General features: G+C 37.9%; 2 protein-coding genes across 3 annotated transcripts; one reads left to right on the forward strand and one right to left on the reverse strand.

The window, feature by feature from the left end:
- Positions 1–400: 400 nt before the first annotated feature.
- LOC127446150 (cyclic AMP-dependent transcription factor ATF-1-like) lies at positions 401–6,457 on the forward strand. Of its 2 annotated transcripts, none has more exons than XM_051706845.1 (8): positions 401–592; positions 1,944–2,047; positions 2,210–2,329; positions 2,430–2,527; positions 3,976–4,109; positions 4,486–4,656; positions 4,781–4,928; positions 5,297–6,457. In XM_051706845.1, exons 2-8 carry the CDS (start codon positions 1,949–1,951, stop codon positions 5,439–5,441), a joined length of 915 nt encoding a protein of 304 aa, XP_051562805.1. In that variant the 5' UTR covers positions 401–592; positions 1,944–1,948; the 3' UTR covers positions 5,442–6,457. The 2 variants fall into 2 exon arrangements, with proteins under 2 accessions (XP_051562805.1, XP_051562806.1); XM_051706846.1 differs by lacking the exon at positions 401–592 and adding an exon at positions 620–1,276.
- Positions 6,458–9,274: 2,817 nt separating this feature from the next.
- On the reverse strand, positions 9,275–19,323 carry LOC127446153 (putative methyltransferase-like protein 7A). The gene is made up of 3 exons (XM_051706848.1): positions 18,761–19,323; positions 16,870–16,955; positions 9,275–10,132 (listed from the first exon to the last, which is right to left on the reverse strand). Exons 1-3 carry the CDS (start codon positions 19,253–19,255, stop codon positions 9,985–9,987), a joined length of 729 nt encoding a protein of 242 aa, XP_051562808.1. The 5' UTR covers positions 19,256–19,323; the 3' UTR covers positions 9,275–9,984.
- Positions 19,324–20,463: the final 1,140 nt, after the last annotated feature.

A 20,463-nucleotide genomic window follows, 5' to 3' on the forward strand; every position in this document is an offset into this window, starting at 1 on the left:
AGCCAAGGCACTTTTTTATTTTATTTTTTTTACTGATCATAAAAGTGCTTAAACAGTATAAAGGATACACAATGAAATAAATTATTTAGCTTTGGAATTTGGATTAAAATTGCTTCGGAGTTGCAAGAGGTACTGAGAGTGTCAAGATTACATTTTAAACAAAGTTCATTCAAAAAATTATACTTAAAAACAAAAATGGGCTTAGCACTCATTTTTGTATGGAAAAACTTAAACAGCCCAATTAAACATCTCTATAATATAATGTAATATACTTGCACGCACAAAAATAATAAAATCTTGTACAATCTCAGAAGAGATGAGGGGCAAATTCACCCTTGGTTTCATTCATGTCCCTAGACCCCTTTGCGTGTCATATTGGCCAATCACAAGGCGTATAGAAGGATTGCGTAACACGTCCTTCTAGAGGGCGGCGCTTATCGCGGCCTTAACCTGAAGCTAGATTTTTTTCAATGGAAACCGCCCTGTTTTATTGTATGCATTATTAATTAACTTACTTTTCAGATTACAGCTCGAATACTGGCGTTACATAGATTAAGTCGCTGTTTCCAGGAGTCGTTTTAACTGGTTAAAGGTAAGGCTTTGTATTTGTGTTTTGTTCGCTGAAGTCATGGCGCTCGTTTTACGGGAAGGTGTTTTAATGGCTCCTCGTATCGCTGACGTCTGTTGACGCGGGCTCTTGCGTGCCAGTGACTAGCTTGAAAGTTTCTACAGAGCACGGCTTCAAGTCGCCCACGGGCTTCAAAACACACAGCAGCGGTCGAAATGAACCAGCGGGGCAGGTTTATTTAGAGACGTGCTTTTGACCAGGAACTCTCGGGGTTGGTGGGGGGGAAGAAGACTTTTGAGACTCGGGCATAAGCAAAATATTCACAGCATCACTAAAACTCTCTAGCATAGCCTTTATGCTAGAGCTAATATTTAGTAGAAACAAGACAGCTTATAAAACCCGCCTGAATCTTTTATATTTTGACAGCTATTTATTTAAATAATAAGCTGTATTTTAGTTAGCCAGTTAGCTGTTGTAGCCATACATTGTTTTGCTGTAAATATGCAATGTTTACCGCAATATCATTTAAAATGACGAGTCAACAGGTTAATACTGCTCCCACAGTTATTTTGGCTTAATTAAAAAATATAGAAGAAAAATAGCTTGATATCGCTCAATTTTTCGGAGAATGTAAGTGGGCGTTTCAGCATCCGGTTCTTCATGAAGTGCAGTTTTTAACGAGAACACAACACAGCGCAGCTTTTTCTGGTACATCAGTTTAATTTACTACAGGAAGCCATTGAGTTGGTTTTCATGTTAGGCATCACATTATATCTGTGTGTGATTTTTACTTGGATCTAATGATGCACGAGGAGAAACAATAGTGTTACACTATTGCATTAGAAACAATACATTATTGCACAATAGTGTGAAGAAAGCAACCCACAAGGGCAGTGTGTGTTGTGGAGCTGAATGTTTTGGATGGGCTGACTCAAGGCTGGAGTCAAATAGAAACACTGACTAAATCATGGCTCTTTTAGCCTGTGCTGACCACAAAACTGCATCAACACACTGACAGGCCTCCCCATCCACGCTTATAATTGAACAGATGAATACCTTGTGTTCCTCCATATAATGTTTGTTTTCAATCTGTAACATTATACACCAAACAGTAATCTTTGCTCAAAACACTAAAAGCCATGTAACAAATAAAAAAGGGACATTAAAGCTATGCACACAGTTCCCATGGTCATTGAGAACCTGGAAATATCAGAGAAATTGTGATCTAGAAATTGCTTTTGTAAAAATACATTCTCTATAGTGTTTAAAAAAAAAAAAAAAAAAAAAAATCAAATCCTTATCCAGTAATCACAAACAACTGTCATGGATAGCATTACATCTACATGATGTATTGACCAAGTATGTCTGTTTGCAGTGGCAATGGATGAGGTTCAGCAGAATAACAGTAATGGCTCTGAGTCGCAAACTGTTACCATCCCTACAACTATTACTGCCTCTCAAATATCACAGATAGCACAGGTACTGTTACTGTATGTGCATATGTGTGTGTATGCACCTTTTTGTAGTATACGTGCTGCTTGCAACACAGCATGCTTCAGTGTTCTTTGTTTAATTTTGTAATGTTATTTAGTCTTTCTATTAAGCATTTGTTTAAATGAACATCATATATGTTGTGGAAAGATGTCTCTGGGTGGGTCTCCGGTGGCTGTGGTTCAGCTACCCAGTGGTCAGTTCCAAGTGCAAAGTGTGATTCAGTCAGCCCAGTCATCAGTTATCCAGTCTCCACCAGCACAAACACAGGTAACACAAACATCATGTACTTAAGCTTCCTGTTCTGTGTTTTCACCCTAGTACAGAATCAAGAACATGTTTTCCCTCCACTTTAACAATTCCCTATTAGGGTCAAGGATCTGACAGCGATGATTCTCAGGACTCATCTGACAGTGGAGCCTCTAACCAGAAGTCAAGAGAGATCTTGGCTCGGCGCCCATCCTACAGGTATAGAGCCAGGGCCATCACTTGGGGCAAAATTTTTATGGGCGGGCCCTGTGCCACGACCCCGCCTGCTCCCAAATTTCATAATTCCTTAACTTGAGCCAAAAGAAAAAAAATTAATAAGGTACAAAACTAATGGAAGCATGGCATCGCAAAGTTGATTGACAGTTTAGGGTCACTGATTTGTTTACATCATTTGCTACAAAGGAAGGTGGCCACTGTTGTGCTGTATTGGTCTGATTCCACTTTTCATGGTAACAGTGACTTCTCTTCTCTGGATCCTGCCTGGAATTTGGCGAGTGCTTTAATCCTTGCCCTAAAATTTCATTACAAAATGCGGCAATGACGAGTTTAATATATGTACAGATAATCTATATAGGTTACATATTACACTTAAAGCATTTCAATATTTTCGCAAGTGAAAGTGTAATATCTCACACAACACTATCGTACTGAGTTTGGCTGTTCGAAAATACACATTGACGTAACACATTGATTTCAGCTCTCATAATCAGATATTTTGCCTATTCTGTTAAAAAAAAAAAAAAAAACCGTTAAAGGGATAGTACACCCAAAAATGAAAATTCTTTCATCATTTACTCACACTCATGCCATCCCAGGTGTGTATGACTTTCTTCTGTTGAACACAAAAGAAGACTTTTAGAAGAATATTTCAGCTCTGTAGGTCCATACAATGCAAGTGAATGGTGGCCAGAACTTTGAAGGTCCAAAAAGCACATAAAGCCAGCATAAAAGTAATCCATATGGCAACAGTGGTTAAATCTATATTCAGAAGCAATATCATAGGTGTGGGTGAAGAAAGATAAAAATGTAAGTCCTTTTTTACTATAAATGTCCACTTTCACTCTCTTCTCTCCTAAGAGTTCTTCTTTTGTTTTTGGTGATTCGCATTCTTTGTGTATATCGCCACCTACTGGGCAGGGAGGAGAGTTTATAGTAAAAAGGACTTTAAATTGATCATTTCACTTCTGAAGATATAAATTAAACCACTGGAGTCGTATGGATTACTTTTATGCTGCCTTTGTTCTGTTTGGAGTTTTTGGCACTTTTCACTTGCATTGTATGGACCTACAGAGCGGAGATATTCTAAAAATCTTTATTTGTGTTCAGTAGAAGAAAGTTATACACATCTGGGATGGCATGAGGGTGAGTAAATGATGAGAGAATTGTCTTTTTTAATTATTTAAATGTAACTACAATTATTTAATCATCATATATTGTTATTTGAAGGCCTTTCTCAGCAAATATTTACATATGCAAATAATTTGATTAATAATCAGCATATCATCTAATTCAATTACAATTTGTAATCAATTGACAGCCCTAGTTTTTATATTATTGCGAAAAAGCAAAAGTTATTTCAAAATCCAGGCACAGTGTTTGGAATGTGAGTGCAACATTAAAACTTTCTGTTCCTTTTTATGTCTCAGGAAGATTTTAAATGACCTTTCAGCTGAGGAAGTGGCAACTCAGAATGAGGGAGAAGAGGAAAGTTCCACCTCCTGTGCCATAACAAGTGTCACGGTCCCTACCCCTATCTACCAGACAAGCACTGGCCAATATAGTAAGCCAAGCCAACACACTATATTATCATAATGTGTGTTGGGAGGTAATGAAAAATTATTTCTCCTTGAGGCAATAATGTGGTAACTTCCTTGACTTACCGCATATTTTGCAACAAAAATTCAGCAAATGGTTGCATAAGCTTACAGCGGTTAGTGACACAAATGAGCCAAAACACCATGCAATTTGTTGTTTATTTACCCAAACACTATTGCCTGCTTTTAAATAATATAATGACTGTAATCTTAATCTTATTCTCATTTTTTAATTTACTGTATCAACTAGAGCACAATTAAAATATTAACAGTAACAAGCACAGAAAAAAAGGTTTATCTTTATGCTTGATTTGTAATATACTGTTTGCTGCTGCTTTGCAGTTACGATTTCATCCAATGGATCTCTGCAGCTGGCTGGTTCAGAGGGGATGCAAGGCCTGCAGACTCTCACCATGACCAACTCAAACCCAAGCCAGCCAACTATACTACAGTATGCTCAGACTGCAGATGGACAACAGATTCTACTACCCAGCAACCAGGTCGTGCTCCAAGGTAAGCGCACTCACAAATATCTAACCCCAGCCCCCCAAAAAAATACAATTATGCATGCGAGCATGATGTCATATTGTTGGTTGGTTGACATATGGCACACTCTGTCTGTGATACTGTGTTGTAGGTGCTGGGGGAGAAATGCAAGCTTATCAGATCCGCTCCTCTTCCTCGTCGCTGCCTCAGACTGTTGTCATGACATCACCCGTCATCAGCTCTCAGGGCAAAAGCGATGACCCACAAATGAAGAGAGAGATACGCTTAGCAAAGAACAGGTGGATGTGTTTGAATAAAGGAGAATTAGATTATTTAGCAAGATTATTTACCTGGGTACATTTAAAGGGATAGTACACCCAAAAATTAAAATTCTGTCATTTACTCAACATTTTATTGTTCCAAACTCACATGAATTACTTTTTTCCATGGAACACAAAAGCTTGTTGCTATTCACTTACATTGCATCTTTTTTCCATACAATAAAAGTGAATGAAAACAAGGCTGTTGTTCTGCTTGTTTCATGGAAGAAAATCATACGGGTTTGGAACTACACGAGGGTGAGTGAATGATTGCAGAATTAGCATTTTTGAGTGAACTATCCTTATAACATCATTATTTGTTTACTAATCGGAATTTCTGTGTGTAGGGAGGCAGCCCGAGAGTGTCGTCGAAAGAAAAAGGAGTATGTGAAATGTTTGGAGAACCGTGTGGCTGTGCTGGAGAATCAGAACAAAACTCTTATCGAGGAGCTCAAGACATTAAAGGACCTGTACTGTGTTAAAACTGGCTAATGGGACAGACCTCCAGTCATGCTAATGGAACTTTACTGGCAGACTTGTCTGCCTCCATGCTCATACAAACACAGGGACTTTTTGGCATGGGGAATGTGTTTAATCCTCTTCCTGTCAGGCTTGTTTTTATACAACTCATTTTTAACTAACGATTGACCAGAAACAACAAAAATGCTTTTTCAGAATAGAGGGACAGAGAGAGAACTTTTCCATTACATCTTTTTAATTGCAGTCAACTGATGTTTATATATATAATATACATGAGTATATATATATATATATAATATACATGTATGGATCTTGTGCAAGCATTGGCACGTCTACACTGGGAGTTCTTGCTTTAGTCTTGACCCATTTGGTTTCCAGGGAATTTTGAATGTTAATTTTATTGAAGCGCTAGCTGAAAGATGTGTTTTTGTTCAGAGTAGAAATACTGACAATTTTTACACATTATCTCAAGACGCGCTTGAACTGTTTGTATGAAAATTGTAATGCAAATGTGTTTTTCATGAAGTCATGCAGTTGTTTTTTGCTATTGTCCCCTTTTAGAAAGCTCTGGTATTCCTATTCCCATTCCGCATTTCATTTTACTGAGTTTTAGTGTGACATTTTCTACAGAGACTGAACAGAATTTAAGGTGAGGACTTTATGTGAGCTTTTACTAAATATGTGGGTGACATGAAACAGTGGTAAGTACATTTTAGACTCAAAATAAGCCTTATTCTGAATTGATAGACTAATCACTTAGAATTTAAATTGTGTCCTTTTTAGTCCAAGACTTATTTCTGACTGGTCTTTTAAGCCATATTCACATTTAGGTTTAGACTGTTGTTGGTTTTAGCTAATAGGCCCAAGACTTACTGCTGTTTATAAGCCAGGCTGTTACAAGACAATCAAATCAGGGAGCATACCTGCAATTAAAAAAAATCACGTGACAATAATAAACAATGGATGAAAAAAAGATGTCACTTGATTTTTGGTAAAGTGAATCTAAATAAATATTTTTCCAGCCTCAAGTGCTTTTTCTATTATTCTATTCAAATATATAATTTATAAATAATACATTTATCTCTTTCAGTTTATAAAATGGTGGATACATGCTTGGCAATATTTGGGAAAACCAACATTTGTAAATGTTTCAGTTGTTGAATGAACGAAGACAGTCAGAAAGCCACTAACATGCACATTGAAAAAGTTTCTAAATGTTTAATAAACAAATGGATAACTTTACATCATTTGAACAATAGGGTGGATTTTGTATTTCAAAAGGAAGGAGGGGCTAAACTGAGGATATTATTTAACGTGGTAGTAGAAAAAAATCTTGCTATTTATTAATCATTAAATATATATATATATATATATATATATATATATATATATATATATATATATATATATATATATATATATATATATAGCGCACATTTAGCCAGTTCCGTGGTATGAAAACATTAAGTTTATGCCTCATAACATTCCAGTGGCGGGCGGTGTGATTCATACCATTAAGAAAACACAGTTTCACAATGAATAAGACACACTATGCCTTTGAGCATCATACATTGTGTCGCAGCTAACTAGTAATAACAATTGACATTTATAAACATCCACGCACGAAAGCCAGAACTTGAAACGACACTTAATGATCAAGCAAGCCTAATTTTAACTGCAGCATGACTGTTTTGTGAAATGAACGTCTCCCAAACAGACATTAAAAATCATACATTTTCATGCGAATCTACCAAGGAGGTCTATAATACCTGGAAAAATCGATCTAATAATATTTGTGGTTTAAATGTTTCTTGCAATAAATTTCATTTCGTCAGGGTACATGGTTATGCTGCGTTCCATTCAAGTTGGATGTGGGATATTCCTACTTGATATCTCCGACCATAAATGCATTCCATTCCCGATATTCGGAACTGCAATGCTCCCATTAGCTTAACAGATGTCTCCTAGCAACCCAACTGATAAACAATACTGCAGCGCTAGCATTTGTGCTTCAGGTGTACGATTATCAAAAGAGATTATAATTTACCATGTTTTATGCACCTGTTTCTGCAGACATTTGTTAAACAAGCTTTAATATCATGTAATGTGGAAACAAACTCATTTATCGATATTACTTAATAAAGTGAAGGTTTATCACCTACTTTGTATATCTCCCTGAGTGTCGACATGTTTGTGTGACATCATGTCCCTGCATCTCGCTGAAATCGGAGTTGAGAATTTCTGCACGAGCCTACAAGTTGTAATTCTGACTTCAAGATGCATTACATTGCACTTTTCGTAGTAGGAAGTTGTAAAATCCGACTTTCCGAGTTGAATGGAACACAGCACTACTTTTCAAAACTTGATCCGACACTGAATTCTCAAGCAGCCTAATTTACACTTAGAAAACTCCTGATGTTGCTATAAAAATGCAAAAAGCACTTACCAATTCGCTTGAAGTGAAATCAGTCCTCCTTTCCTGTTTAATTAATCAGTCGCACAATCAGCAGAACGTCTGGTGTTTTTAAATCCATAAGGATCTCTTTCTCAGCGGCAATACCAGCAGTGATGACAGCCGACTCGTCAGCAAGATCTCGCGCCCTTCGCTTTCAAAATACGTCACTGAAAGCGTAATTGCGTCACTCAAAGCCAGCTAGAAGGCCTCAACCGGGACATATCCTAGGAATTCATAGCAAAATATAATATTCCCATACCATCAAGGGAATTCGCAACTGTCTTTGGCGCAATTTCTTCTAAAATATGTATGTTGTTTAAACAGTAAAAAAGATTAGATTACCAGCATCTCCCACCCCTCTCACCAAATCACTCCCTTGTAGGTAAAATATGTTTCTCCTGTCATTGTAATAATTATAATAGATCAATAAGAGCCCTTTTCCAGAAGGATGTTGTTTCGAGACCAAATGTAATTGCATATTGGAGTCAGTTTGTGAGTGATGATGACTGGAAAAAAGTCTGGCTTCTGCCCAGTCACTTTCTCTTAACAGACAAGGTTAAAGAAGTATCGTTTAAACTCCTTCACAGAATATACCCTCCTAAACAGTATTTAACCAAGTTTAAAAAAGATATAGATGAAAGTTGTAGCTTTTGCAAGCAGAAGCCAGAGACAGCTGTTCATTTATTTTGGCACTGCCCTTGTGTCTTTTTCTTTTATTTCTTTTATTTATTTATTTATTTATTTTTTTTGCAAAATGTACTTGATTTTATTGTTGGAAATGTTGATGAAAATTTTACATTACAGTGGAAAGATGTTCTTTTAGGTATTATTGTAAACTCCAAAGATAAACAAACCTGCACTTATTTTATTAATTTTTCATTTTAATGGCTAAATTTCACATTCATAAATGTAAATTTTCAGGGAAAAAAACATGTTTTATAGTATTTAAAAATGAAGTGAAGCATTATATTGAGTCAATATTGCCCTCGAAGAAACAAAAAGCTATTCGAATTTTACAAGCATGTACACTCTTTAAAGTATTCTTATAATATTGTTTATACCTCCCCCTAGCATTTGAATTGCTGAAGAAAAAAAAAACGGGACACATCCTAAAAATCACACCCACCAAGAATATATCAATCTGATTGACTGATGAATCTGACAATCTGACTTTAGTTGCTCATTCATTTGCACTGTTGAGGGATTCTGCAGAAATTCTGAAGGCCTGAGGGGGTGGAGCTCAAACTCCCGCGCTGCTTCGGGCATGTGATTTGTGAAAGAGTTGTCACACTTTGGAATAAATTCTGACTGGATAAACTTTTCGTTTTTCTCTATTTGTTTGTAGATTAATTGAGAGTGGAAAGCGATTAAAAATACATAGGCAAAAAGGTGATTGTGAATGAAAAATATTTATTTATTTGGCATGTTAAGCCAGCAGAGAAGAAATCGCCACTAACATTCACTTAAAGCACAATGTAATCCACTTTGTGTTTATCTTGTTCAAGCAGCTCTAAAAGACGTCTGGTTAGGCTATATATACCTCCTAGCCACTAGATGTCAATTTGGCTCTTTTATGCATTCACAATCTAACAAAACCTGGCTTGATTCCAGATCACAAGAAATACATATACCGCATCAACAAATAAATGCAGTTTCATTGCCCACATTACAAACTATATTTTGTGGTGCCATTTCCTTGCAATGTGTCCTTCAGCTTACTTCAATGCTGTGCAGAGCAAACAATAATATAACTTTTTCCATTTCACAGACTGCATTGCATCTTTAAAAGCCTCTGTTCTATCCAGTTGAAAGTGTTTCATTATTTTACTTTTTGCCTGTATTTTTTTCTTTTTTGTACTTTGTGTTATCTTGGTAGTAATGCGTTTTACAAACAGGTTACACGGTCAACAAGATACATTCACACAAATGGTGTAATGCAGTATTGGTGTTCTTTGTTTGCACATTAAACAAAAATGCCATTTTACTGTTTAATACAAAGTGCTCTTACATAAACATTTAAAATGTTAAATTTGAAAAGAACAAATGCTTGAGATAACCATTAGAAGGGTTTTCTCTATTTTTTAACAAAATTCATATTAATTATTTGACGGCATAACCAACAATGTGTGGTCTAATTATGAAAATAAGAGGGGCTTGGATATGTCGTAGCTGCAGGTCAGAGAAGCCAGCTGCTTCAAGGTGCTTCCAAGTAGTACGAGTTGTCTCGCATCCATCTCCAAAATAGTACCTGACAAACATACATACATATAAATGCAAAATTGTAAGCCATTCTTATTTTAGTCCATAGATTTTCTGCAGGATTGACGTGTGGTCTTTACTGAGGACATTACTCCATTCTATATGCCTTGATACCAGCAGTCTATCCTTGTCATGTTAAATGCAGGAATTCTGGTTAAGGCAAAAGTAACTTTTTCAGTGTTAAAAAAAAATACTCCTACCCCATCCTAATATGCAGAGACAACTATAAGTAAGCCATTCGTAGGTTATTTTTCTCGAAAACTTTAAACACCATGTCTCTGTGGCACTATAAAAATTCCTCAGTTTTTGAGTGACCTGTCCAGCACGACAGAGCAACATTGGCTCATCCAATGGCGTGAGTTGGGGGCGGGACTATCTTTTTAATCAAAAGCAGACGGGGGTGTATTTAAAAGGGTGTTGGAAAACTATGTTTATTTTTGTATTGTCATTCAGTGGTGCAGAAATTACAATCAGCTTTAAGGCAAAGAATATGTTGATTTCTTTTTATTTTTTATTATTATTTATTTATTTTTTATTATTTTTTGGGGGTGGGGGGTGGGGGATTTCAAATGTACAAAAGCTGCAATTTCAATTAGTTACTTAAAATTATAAATTTCTGTACATTTGTGATATCCACTGCATTGAAAGCAGTGGACTTTTATCCATTTAGTTAATCTGGCTTGAGGTAAAGAATTATAGAGTACCTGAGTTGGGTTCCAGAAGCAAAAATCCCATTCATTTTTCAATAGGTGAATTGATTTTTAACAATAACTCATACGTATTTGAAGACAGACCTACCGTGAGCTAAGAGGTTGTTAATCGATGGTAGATGCTTCTATTGAAACCATCAGTCTGCATTATTTCATCTTCTTTTTTTGTAAAAATTGGAATTCCTGGTAAAGAACTTCAGTATCCATGGTCTATGATCCATGAAAGGGAAATGATCCACCAGTCAGATAATTGCGGCAAACAAAGTGCACAAAACAACCGCTTCAGCAACCATTCAATATTTCTTTCTTTCTTTCCTTTTTTAATGCCATGCCAGCTTCTATGGCTATATCCATGGCGAGAGCCAGTTTAGTTATTCAAAAGTAAAACTAAAAAAGCTGTTTAAGATTAATTTTTTCTAAAAACCTTAAAACTAAATTTGGATTTACTTGGTTAAAAACCTTTTTAAAAGTGTCAACAGAATAATACAGGTTCCTCAAGTGTGTAGAAGCGTTACAGTACAGTAAGACATGTTTAATGGATTGTGGGCTCTGACAGGATGGGCACTTTGGTGAATTTTCTCCAGATGGTAAAAACTGGTGTGTGAGCCTTGCATGTCCTATACGCCATCGAGTGTAAGTGACTTGATCTCAATGATTATTAAAAGGGAATATGTGTCTTGTCCCAACAACAAGATTTATTTCCCGTAATTTGTTGGTTAAACATTGATCCCATTCTGACTGCCATTTGTTTTTATTGTATACGTTTAATGCTGGTTTTAGGTCTGTGAATGGAATAGAGCATTTTACTGGTTCTGAGGATAATGCTTCTTTGGCAGCTCTATTTGCTTGTTCATTTCCAGAGATTCCTGAGTGGCCAGATACCCAGCAGAAAATAATACTAAAATTATTTGATTCCAGAGATGACACTTTGTTTAAAATCTTCACGATTGTTGGGTGATCGGTTCTTATAGACTTCAATGCTTCCAGACATGATTTAGAATCAGTTATCATTAAAAAGGATTTCTGTGGAACAGTCTCAATGAACTTCAGTGCTAGTAATGAAGCATTTGCCTCTGCAGTAAAAACTGATTTTTGGTTGGGGATGCAGATGCCTTGACACAGTTGACTTGTTGCAAAGTCTGCTGCCACTTGATTTCCAGATTTGGATCCATCTGTATATATTGGGATATATTGGAGGAACACTGCTCTTATATCCAGGAATTGTTGGTAAAATTCATTCAGATGAGTTTTTGATTTTTGGTTTCTCGTTAAATCCAGATGGATATTTTGCTTTTTTAGATCCCATGGGGAGATTTTGCAAAAATGTGTCTGCTCCAGAATGCTTAGATCCACTTTCAGATTCTCCAGATGGGTTTTTACACATAGGCCAAATGGACAAATGTGACTTGGTTTTCTTTAATATAGTATTGAATGTTGAGTTGAGAAAACTACTGGATAGGCTGGATTTTCTCAGCTTTAGGCGTATGATTTCCAAGGAAGGTTCATTGGCTTCCACATATAAACTTTGAATTGGTGATGTTCTGTATGCTCCTAAGGCCAGTCAAATACCTTGGTGGTGAACAGTATCTAGAAGTCGTATGTATGATCTCCTGGTTGATCCATAAATGATTCTTTCATAGTCCAGCTCTGAGCGAATCAAGGCTCTGTACAGATTCATATGAGTTGAACTGTCTCCTCCCCTTTTGGACATTTTTACGTTTATTATTGTTTCCAATTAATGCCTCTCCGAGGCTTGACGCCACACACACTGTGTCTGTCTCTTGCTCACCCTGCCACAGTGGTGGAGGATGCTGGCACTTTTGTGGGCAAAGACAGTATATTTGGGCACCAACATTTACGTCACTCTTCCTCTCATTCGCCAGTTCGATGGAAAGCCTGGAGTGGGACGGAGAAAACACAAGGGCGGCCTCCCAGCTGCAGCAAAGGGTAAGTGGCACTTAATAAGCATTTGCCTTGTAGCTGGCTGAGGCTGTCATATTAATTCGTGTTTTTTCTCTGTTCCCACCTGGGTGCGAGTGAGAGGAGGAGTTGGCCCGGAGAGGTATCCCCCTTACGTCCACTCCGACCGTAGGGCTTTGTTGAGGAAGTAGCATTCCCGAGTGGGCAGATAAAGAGTGTGCACCTCTGGCTCTGGATTCCATGATTGGATGTGAGGGTGGGAGGAGGTGCTGACGGGGTGACGCTTGGGGGGAGATGTGGCGGAATGATCCACCCCTCTGGCTTGTCATCGTCACCCCGCCTCTTAGGGCCGCCCTTCAACCAGGCTCACGATGGGAGTTGGGTGGGAGAGTGAGAAGAGGTGCATAATTAATAAGCCTCATTTGGTCAGCGGTGAATGAAGCACACCTGATGGGGATAATGCTTCATCACCGCTGTCTTTAAAACGCAGTGCGCACCTCTTCTCGGGGAGCCAGCTTCAAATCTCTATGTGTGCACACACTGGCATCCTCGCACGCCCAGGACCAGAGCTGGGAGGGATCGGACAAGTGGACGCACTGCCGAACCCATTCTTTGGACTCCCGGACGTTGTAATGAGTCGCCGGGGGTGAACTGCTCACGTTGCCACCGACGGGCTAGATGCCGGGCCGCCTTCCCCTCATGCTTGCCGCGGGTCTGGGAAGACAGGCCGCCAGTGACGCCACCGCCCCATGTGCCGTGGACTTTGGTGGGGAGCGTGAGCGGCCGACTGACCCAGCCCGTGCCTGGGCTATCCTATGAACTCTACCCCGCCCCTTTCACGGAGCCCCGTTCACCGCGAGGATGCCAGATTCCCTCTTTTATTATGAACACTATTCCCCCTTGGACACTTTATTACCCCTTTTGGACATTTTTACGTTTATTATTGTTTCCAATAAAAATGTTTCTCCGAGGCTTGACGCCACACCTACTGTGTCTGTCTCTCGCTCACCCTGCCAGACCTTTAAACGTTCATAACTTTAAAACATTTATTTTTCAATAATTTAATATGAGGGATAAAAGACAGCTTGCTATCAAAGTTGATACCAAGGAACTTGTTCTCTTTAACGACTTTGATGGGGACTCCGTCCATAAACAGCTCTGGTTCATTGTGCAACGAACGGACATGACAGAAATGCATATAGACAGTTTTTGCTTGTGAGAACTTGAAACCATTCTAAGTTGACCAGGAGTGCATTTTGTTTATCTTCAGTTGGATTTTTCACTCGATAGTATGCATGTACTTGCTTCTGTAGCAAATGTAGATGTCGTCTACATATAAACTACAATGAACATCAGAACCAATGACTTTCGCAATGATGTCTATTTTAATACTAAATAGAGTTACTGATAGAATACTACCTTGAGGTACTCCAAGTTCTTGTTTATGTAGATTGGACAAGGTGTTTTGCTATCTAAAAAGTCTGTTCGATAAAAAAATTTTCAATGAAGGTTGGCAGGTGACCTCTAAAATTCATTCGATACAGATCTTTTAAAATGCCATGTTTCCACGTCATGTTGTAGGCTTTCTCCAGATCAAAGAAGACAGCTACAACATGCTCCTTTCTAATAAAAGCATCACAAATATAGCTTTCAAGACAAATAAGATGATCTGTAGTGCTTCTACCTTTCCTGAAACCACATTAGGCATTACTTATGTGATGTTCAGATTCCAGTACCCAGACCAGGCGATCATTGACCATCCTCTCCATTGTTTTACATAAGCAGCTGGTTAAGGCTATAGGACGATAATTTATGGGATCACTATGGTCTTTTCCTGGCTTTGGAATGGGTATTATTTCTGCTTCATGCCAAGCAGGTGGGATTTTTCCGGATATCCAGATGGAGTTGAAAATTCTAAGGAGCATTTTCAGAAAGAGGTGGGGTAGATTCTTTAAGAATTGATAGTGGACTTTATCTGGTCCAACAGCTGTGTCGTGGGATTTTATTTATACCTCGCTGTAGCTCTTCCATGGAGAAGGGTTGGTTGTAGGGCTCTGCATTGCCAGAGCCAAAGTTAATCTTCTCTTTTTCTTGTTGAACATGAAATATTCGAAAAGCGGGAAGACAGTTCTCAATAGATGAATTGCTTTCGAAAGTTCTTGCTAAAATGTTTGCAATTTCTTGTTTTGACATCAGGAGTGTATCATGCTGTTTGATGTGTTGTATTTGAGGGCCATTGTTTTTTCCCTTCATTACCCCTATCAAGTTCCATATTTGGTTTGATGAAGTACTTGTTGTCAAGTTGGAAACGAATTTTCTCCAGCTTTCCTTTTTAACTTCATTTATGATTCTGCTTGCTCATGCTCTACTCATCTTGAGTTTGATAAGATTTTCAGTTGACGGGTGTCTAAAGAAAATCCTTTCAGCTTTCTTCCTCTCTTTTATGGTTTCCTTACATTTATTATCAAACCATGGAAGTTGCCTACATTTCATATTTAAAGATGTCCTTGGGATTGTATCATTAGCTATAGCTACAGTATAAGTGTTTTAGTAAAATTCTGCCTCTCACACAGAGGGTTTGAAACTGAAACCTATTAGCTTTTTTAATTTGCCATCTTTGTACATTTGTTTCTACCTCTCTTCCTTTGATGGTTACAATGATTGGGAAGTGGTCACTACCACAGAGGTCATGCCAGACCCTCCATGATAGGTCCAAGTACAATCCAGGCTGACAAATTGTTAAATCGATCGCAGAGTATGTTCCATTTCCTGGGTGTAAGTAGGTATTTGATCCATTATTTAAAAGGCATAAAATATGGTTATCTATAAAATCTTCAGTCTTCTTACCTTTTGTATTGCAGTGATTGCCGCCCCACAGAAAGTTGTGACTATTAAAATCGCCCATGAGAATGGGGTGTCAAGTTTGAGTGGAACAAGGTGATCTAGTTCCGTTTCTGTCAAGTTTGAGTTTGAAGGAATGTAACCATCCAATCTCATGACGTGGGTGTCTAAGCCAATGGTTCATGGCTTAGAACTCTTTTATGAAAACCCCATGGGAAAAAAAAATATAAAAATACTGGGAAAAATACTTCCAGAACCCTGACGGCTGAAAAAGTGGGTGGGCATTGTTGCACTCAATTAAGTGTGCACTAGGTAAAATTTGTGTTTATGTTGTGCTGACACCTACAAGCATAGATAAGAGTACCACGCAAAAACAGCAGCTTAGTTACCAATTTATTTTTAAAACAGAGCCCCTCCCCCAAGGGGACCTTTCAAGGTTAGCAAAACAAAGCATAACACAGCGGTACAATGCAAAGGACATTTTTAATGGATGTCAATGGACAAGATGCTTTAGTATGCTAAATTAACTGCAAATTTCTTCATCAGCTTTAGCACTGAACGCATGTGGCCCGATTTTTCTAACTGCGAGTACTCTGAATGGGTAGTAAGCACATGCGCCTGGAATTATTTGCACTAATTAGTGGGTCCACAAGGTGGCAACACTCACAGTTGAGCCATTGCTATCACAGAGTAGCGAATGTGAAAACAACAACTGTGAATGTGCACGTCAAGAGCGTGTGTATGAGGAGGTCAGCATGCATTTGTATAACTCGAGTCTAAAGGAATATAAAAACATCTTTATGGGTCTAAACTCTTTAAGATCAATAGTCCATTATCTCCTTGCAGTCGTAGTGAGCATGTGCTAACCGCCCAAATAAAGTATACTTTGAAAGGCTAGTGTTCGACTGTACACCAAAACCGAAGTATACTGTGGGCTTAAGTTAACCGTTGGTATCTCCTTATATAACAGAATATCAGTTAAAAATGCAAGTTGCAGTTCGTCATGTAATCTCAACATGGCAATGCTCATGAATGTGTGCCTAGCACCTTATGTAGAATAAGGTAGCTGCTTCTACATTTCTATAAAAAAAAAAAAAACTTTTCTACTATTACTATTAATTTTTGATTAAACGTTTAGCAAATTGACAAAGAAAATAAAAATAAATAAATACTCACCTTTAACGTAACTACAATGCTGTTGATATACGGAGTAAAACATAATGGTAATGATATTTATGCTGTGTTTTTATATTACCATAATGGCTGAAGAACATGTTGAAAAAAGTAAGTCCAGGTTGAGGGGTCAGAAGCCACATGCTCAATGAAGAAAAATGCGCCACCCTGAAGGAAGAACAAATTTCTCATTAACAAATAAACACATTTCTCACCCCCCAAATTGCCAAGTAGGTATAGCTGCAGGCCAGAGACCTCTAAATGGGGGCAGCATCTCCAAACGAGGGCGGAGATAGTCCAGAAGTGGGCGTGGTTACTCCAAAAGAAAGTTGCACCAACTCCAAAAGGGGGCGTCACTTAAGCTCATGGTTAAAGGGTTAGTTCACCCAAAAATGAAATTTCTCTCATGATTTACTTACCTTTAAGCCATCCCAGATGTGTATGACTTTGCTTCTTTAGCAGAACCGAAGTGAAGATTTTTGTAAACACATTTCTGCAAATAAATGGGTGCCATCAAGCTGCTGGCTATTTGATGGTCCAAAAGGCATATTTTGGCAGCATAAAAGTAATCCACACAACTCCAGTCAATCAATTAATTTCTTCTGTTGCAAACCGATAGGTTGTTGTAAGAAACAAATCAATAATTAAAATGTATTTAACTTTAAATCGTTGCTTCAGGCCAGCGCTGGATTGCTGTTTGAAATAACCTAACTCTCATTCGACATTCATTCCTCTGTTGAATACAAAGCACGCGCTTCCGCCTTCTCGCGTGAACGTGCTATTTTGCTTATGTCACGCGACAGCAGCGTGATGCATCGACTGCTGGCAGGAAGGGATTTTTTTTTAATTAAAGGTGCTGTAAGCAGTTTCAGCCATTCTTCTTCCATGAGACTGAGCCATTGGATTAGCCACACCCCTCTTTCCAAAACCTGCACGCCAAAGATACCAAAATGAGCTTTATTGAGAGCAAAAACGGTTGTTAAAAACAACAGCTGAAAAATAGTGCCCTCAACTGACAACTGTTATGAACAACATGGCATAAAAATGCATTATGCCTCAATAATTTGCTGCTTTACTATGAAAACACAATTGATTGACAGGCAGAAAGCACCATTGTCCGCAGACACATTTTTGTTGGCTGTTTATAGAGTCTAGAATTATCACAGAGACCGGTGAGATATCTCACAACACTTATTTCATTAATATCTTTCAGGGAGTAGGACATTTTTTTGCATACCTATCCATGAAAAAAATAGCTTACAGCACCTTTAATAAAGTTTTAATTATCTATTTATTTTTTACACAAACCTATCAGTTTGCTTCAGAAGACATTAATTGATCGACTGGAGTCATGTGGATTACTTTTATGCTGACTAAATATGCCTTTGGACCGTCAAACAGCCAGCAGCCTGATGGCACCCATTCACTTGCATTGTATGGACAAACTAAGCTGAAATGTGCTTATAAAAATCTTCACTTTGATTCTGCTGAAAAAGGAAAGTCACACACATCTAGGATGGCATAAAGTTAAGTTAATCATGAGAGGATTTTAATGTTTGGTTGAACTAACCCTTTAAGGTTAGGGAAAGGTTTAGGTATGGGGCTCCCTATATCTTTAATGGCGGTTTGGAGCTCCAGCCCCTTTTTGGAGCTCTGCCTGCAGCTATCCTTCTCCAAATTGCGTGTTTGTGTATGGGTTATTTATTTTGTTTAAAATGTTCTAGAAAATCACTCTTCTTGATTTGGAAACGGCTCTACGATTTATGGTGACAAACAAACTCAAATGCTATGCATGCAGTTATGTAATGTAACGCTATCTGTGTTGAACGACCTTTATTTTCAGATGGACTCCTTCAGAAAATGCTATATTCCTACAGAGTGTTAAGACTATATTTTTTTTAATGCAATGATTTCCTGAAGAAAATTCAGCAGAGTGTAGGAACAAATTTGATCCTTGACTGTCATGAACTTACGGGCCTTAGAACTCTCTTCGCCTCTTGCAGAACCTTGGGGGTATCCTTGACAGAGCACAGAACCAGTGTGCACACCACAACATCCACTGAGTTGTCGTCCACCGCCTGTAGATTCTCCCCCGACGCCACTATGAAGCTGTCATATACGAGGTGGTCGTTCTTCGCCATACTTTTCTCCAGGTAGTTTCGAAAATGCTTGTTGGGGTCGGTGCATATGATCTTGCAGCCCGTCGGGTAGTGCTCGAAGTTCGCCCCGGATCCACAGCCCACCTCCAAGATCCGCAGAGGGCCGTTCGGAGGGTGGAATTTAGCCAAGTTTCGAAACAATTCCCGTTTCTTTTCGTTCATTTTGCCATTGTACGAGAACGTAACTCTGTACACGATAAAAGGAAAGACGCGTTTGTAGAAAGACAAAAGTCCAATCGACTCCGCTACTTGCAGCGGTAGTGTAAGGATTTTGAGTAAAAAACAGCACGCGTGCATGAAAAGCGTCATTTTTAGCAATAGACCTGCGACACTGACGGTTTCATTTGATAGAAGAGGGGGAGTAGCTGCGAGAGCCTTGTGAAGTCCGACCAATCCACATCTGCTACGCATGTAACAGACTGTGTACAGTCTTCCTACAGATGGCGTCCCTGCATAAAGAATCAGAGAGGACACCAATTTCTCCTTTGATTTGATCTGATGATTCTTTGACGAATTTAAATTTAGTTTAAATTCCAGCTCAGATTAAAAACATTTTTAATCAGAATATTTCTCTCTTTCTTTTCTTCCGTGTATTAAAGTGTAATCTTATAATAATTTAACTTTGAAGTTAGGTGCAGTGACTACACGACTGACCAATGAACTGTGAAACACATCTATCCACTTGAGAAAGACACTTATCCCTAAAATCCTCCATAGCCACTGAGATTAGGATTCAAGCTTGCTTACTGAGATTAGGTTTACAGTAATATCTTAAGAAGCTGTGAGCTACAGTAATAGGGGAGACCAGGGTTGGTTGGTACAAAGGTGATTTCTGGTAATTACGTAATAAATGTAACAAAAGTGTAACGTTCACCTTCTTGACCTACACTGATTGATTCTGTCAGGGTATTTGCAACTTTTTATTTGATCTATGTCAAAACAGAAAGTAAACCCCTCTGCTAAAAATGTTATGAGATAATACTGCTCAAGATTTTTTTGTAAAATGTATTAATTTTAGTTAATAGTGTATCAGTTCTATTTTGATATAAAGGCTTAAACCCTGTGATAAGCTATGCTATCCAACTAACATCATTCATAAAAAGATTGTGAGTGGGGTTGGTTGGCACATTGGTTTTTGGGTTGGTCAGCACATTGTGTATATAAAAAGTGATAGATATCGATTCATAACCTTCATACACTATTTACAAACCTAACACCTCTACATAAAAATATATAACATAAAATAATGCACAATAACAATAATAACAGTTGTTGTTGTTGTTGCTGTTGCTGTTTGGCCTGTAACAATGAAACAATTAGTTCCTAATATTTATGTTATCAAAAAGTATGTTACATTTATACATTTACAATGTTTAAGTTTATATAAGTGAACATTTATATATTTGTACAAGTTTATATAAGTAAAAATTGTTCACATCAATTAAAAAAAAACATACATTAAACATATATTAAAATAATTATATTAATTACATAATTATTACTCATATTAATGATAT

The sequence above is a fragment of the Myxocyprinus asiaticus genome, chromosome 9 (genome assembly GCF_019703515.2).
Source record: "Myxocyprinus asiaticus isolate MX2 ecotype Aquarium Trade chromosome 9, UBuf_Myxa_2, whole genome shotgun sequence".
Lineage (NCBI taxonomy): Eukaryota > Metazoa > Chordata > Actinopteri > Cypriniformes > Catostomidae > Myxocyprinus > Myxocyprinus asiaticus.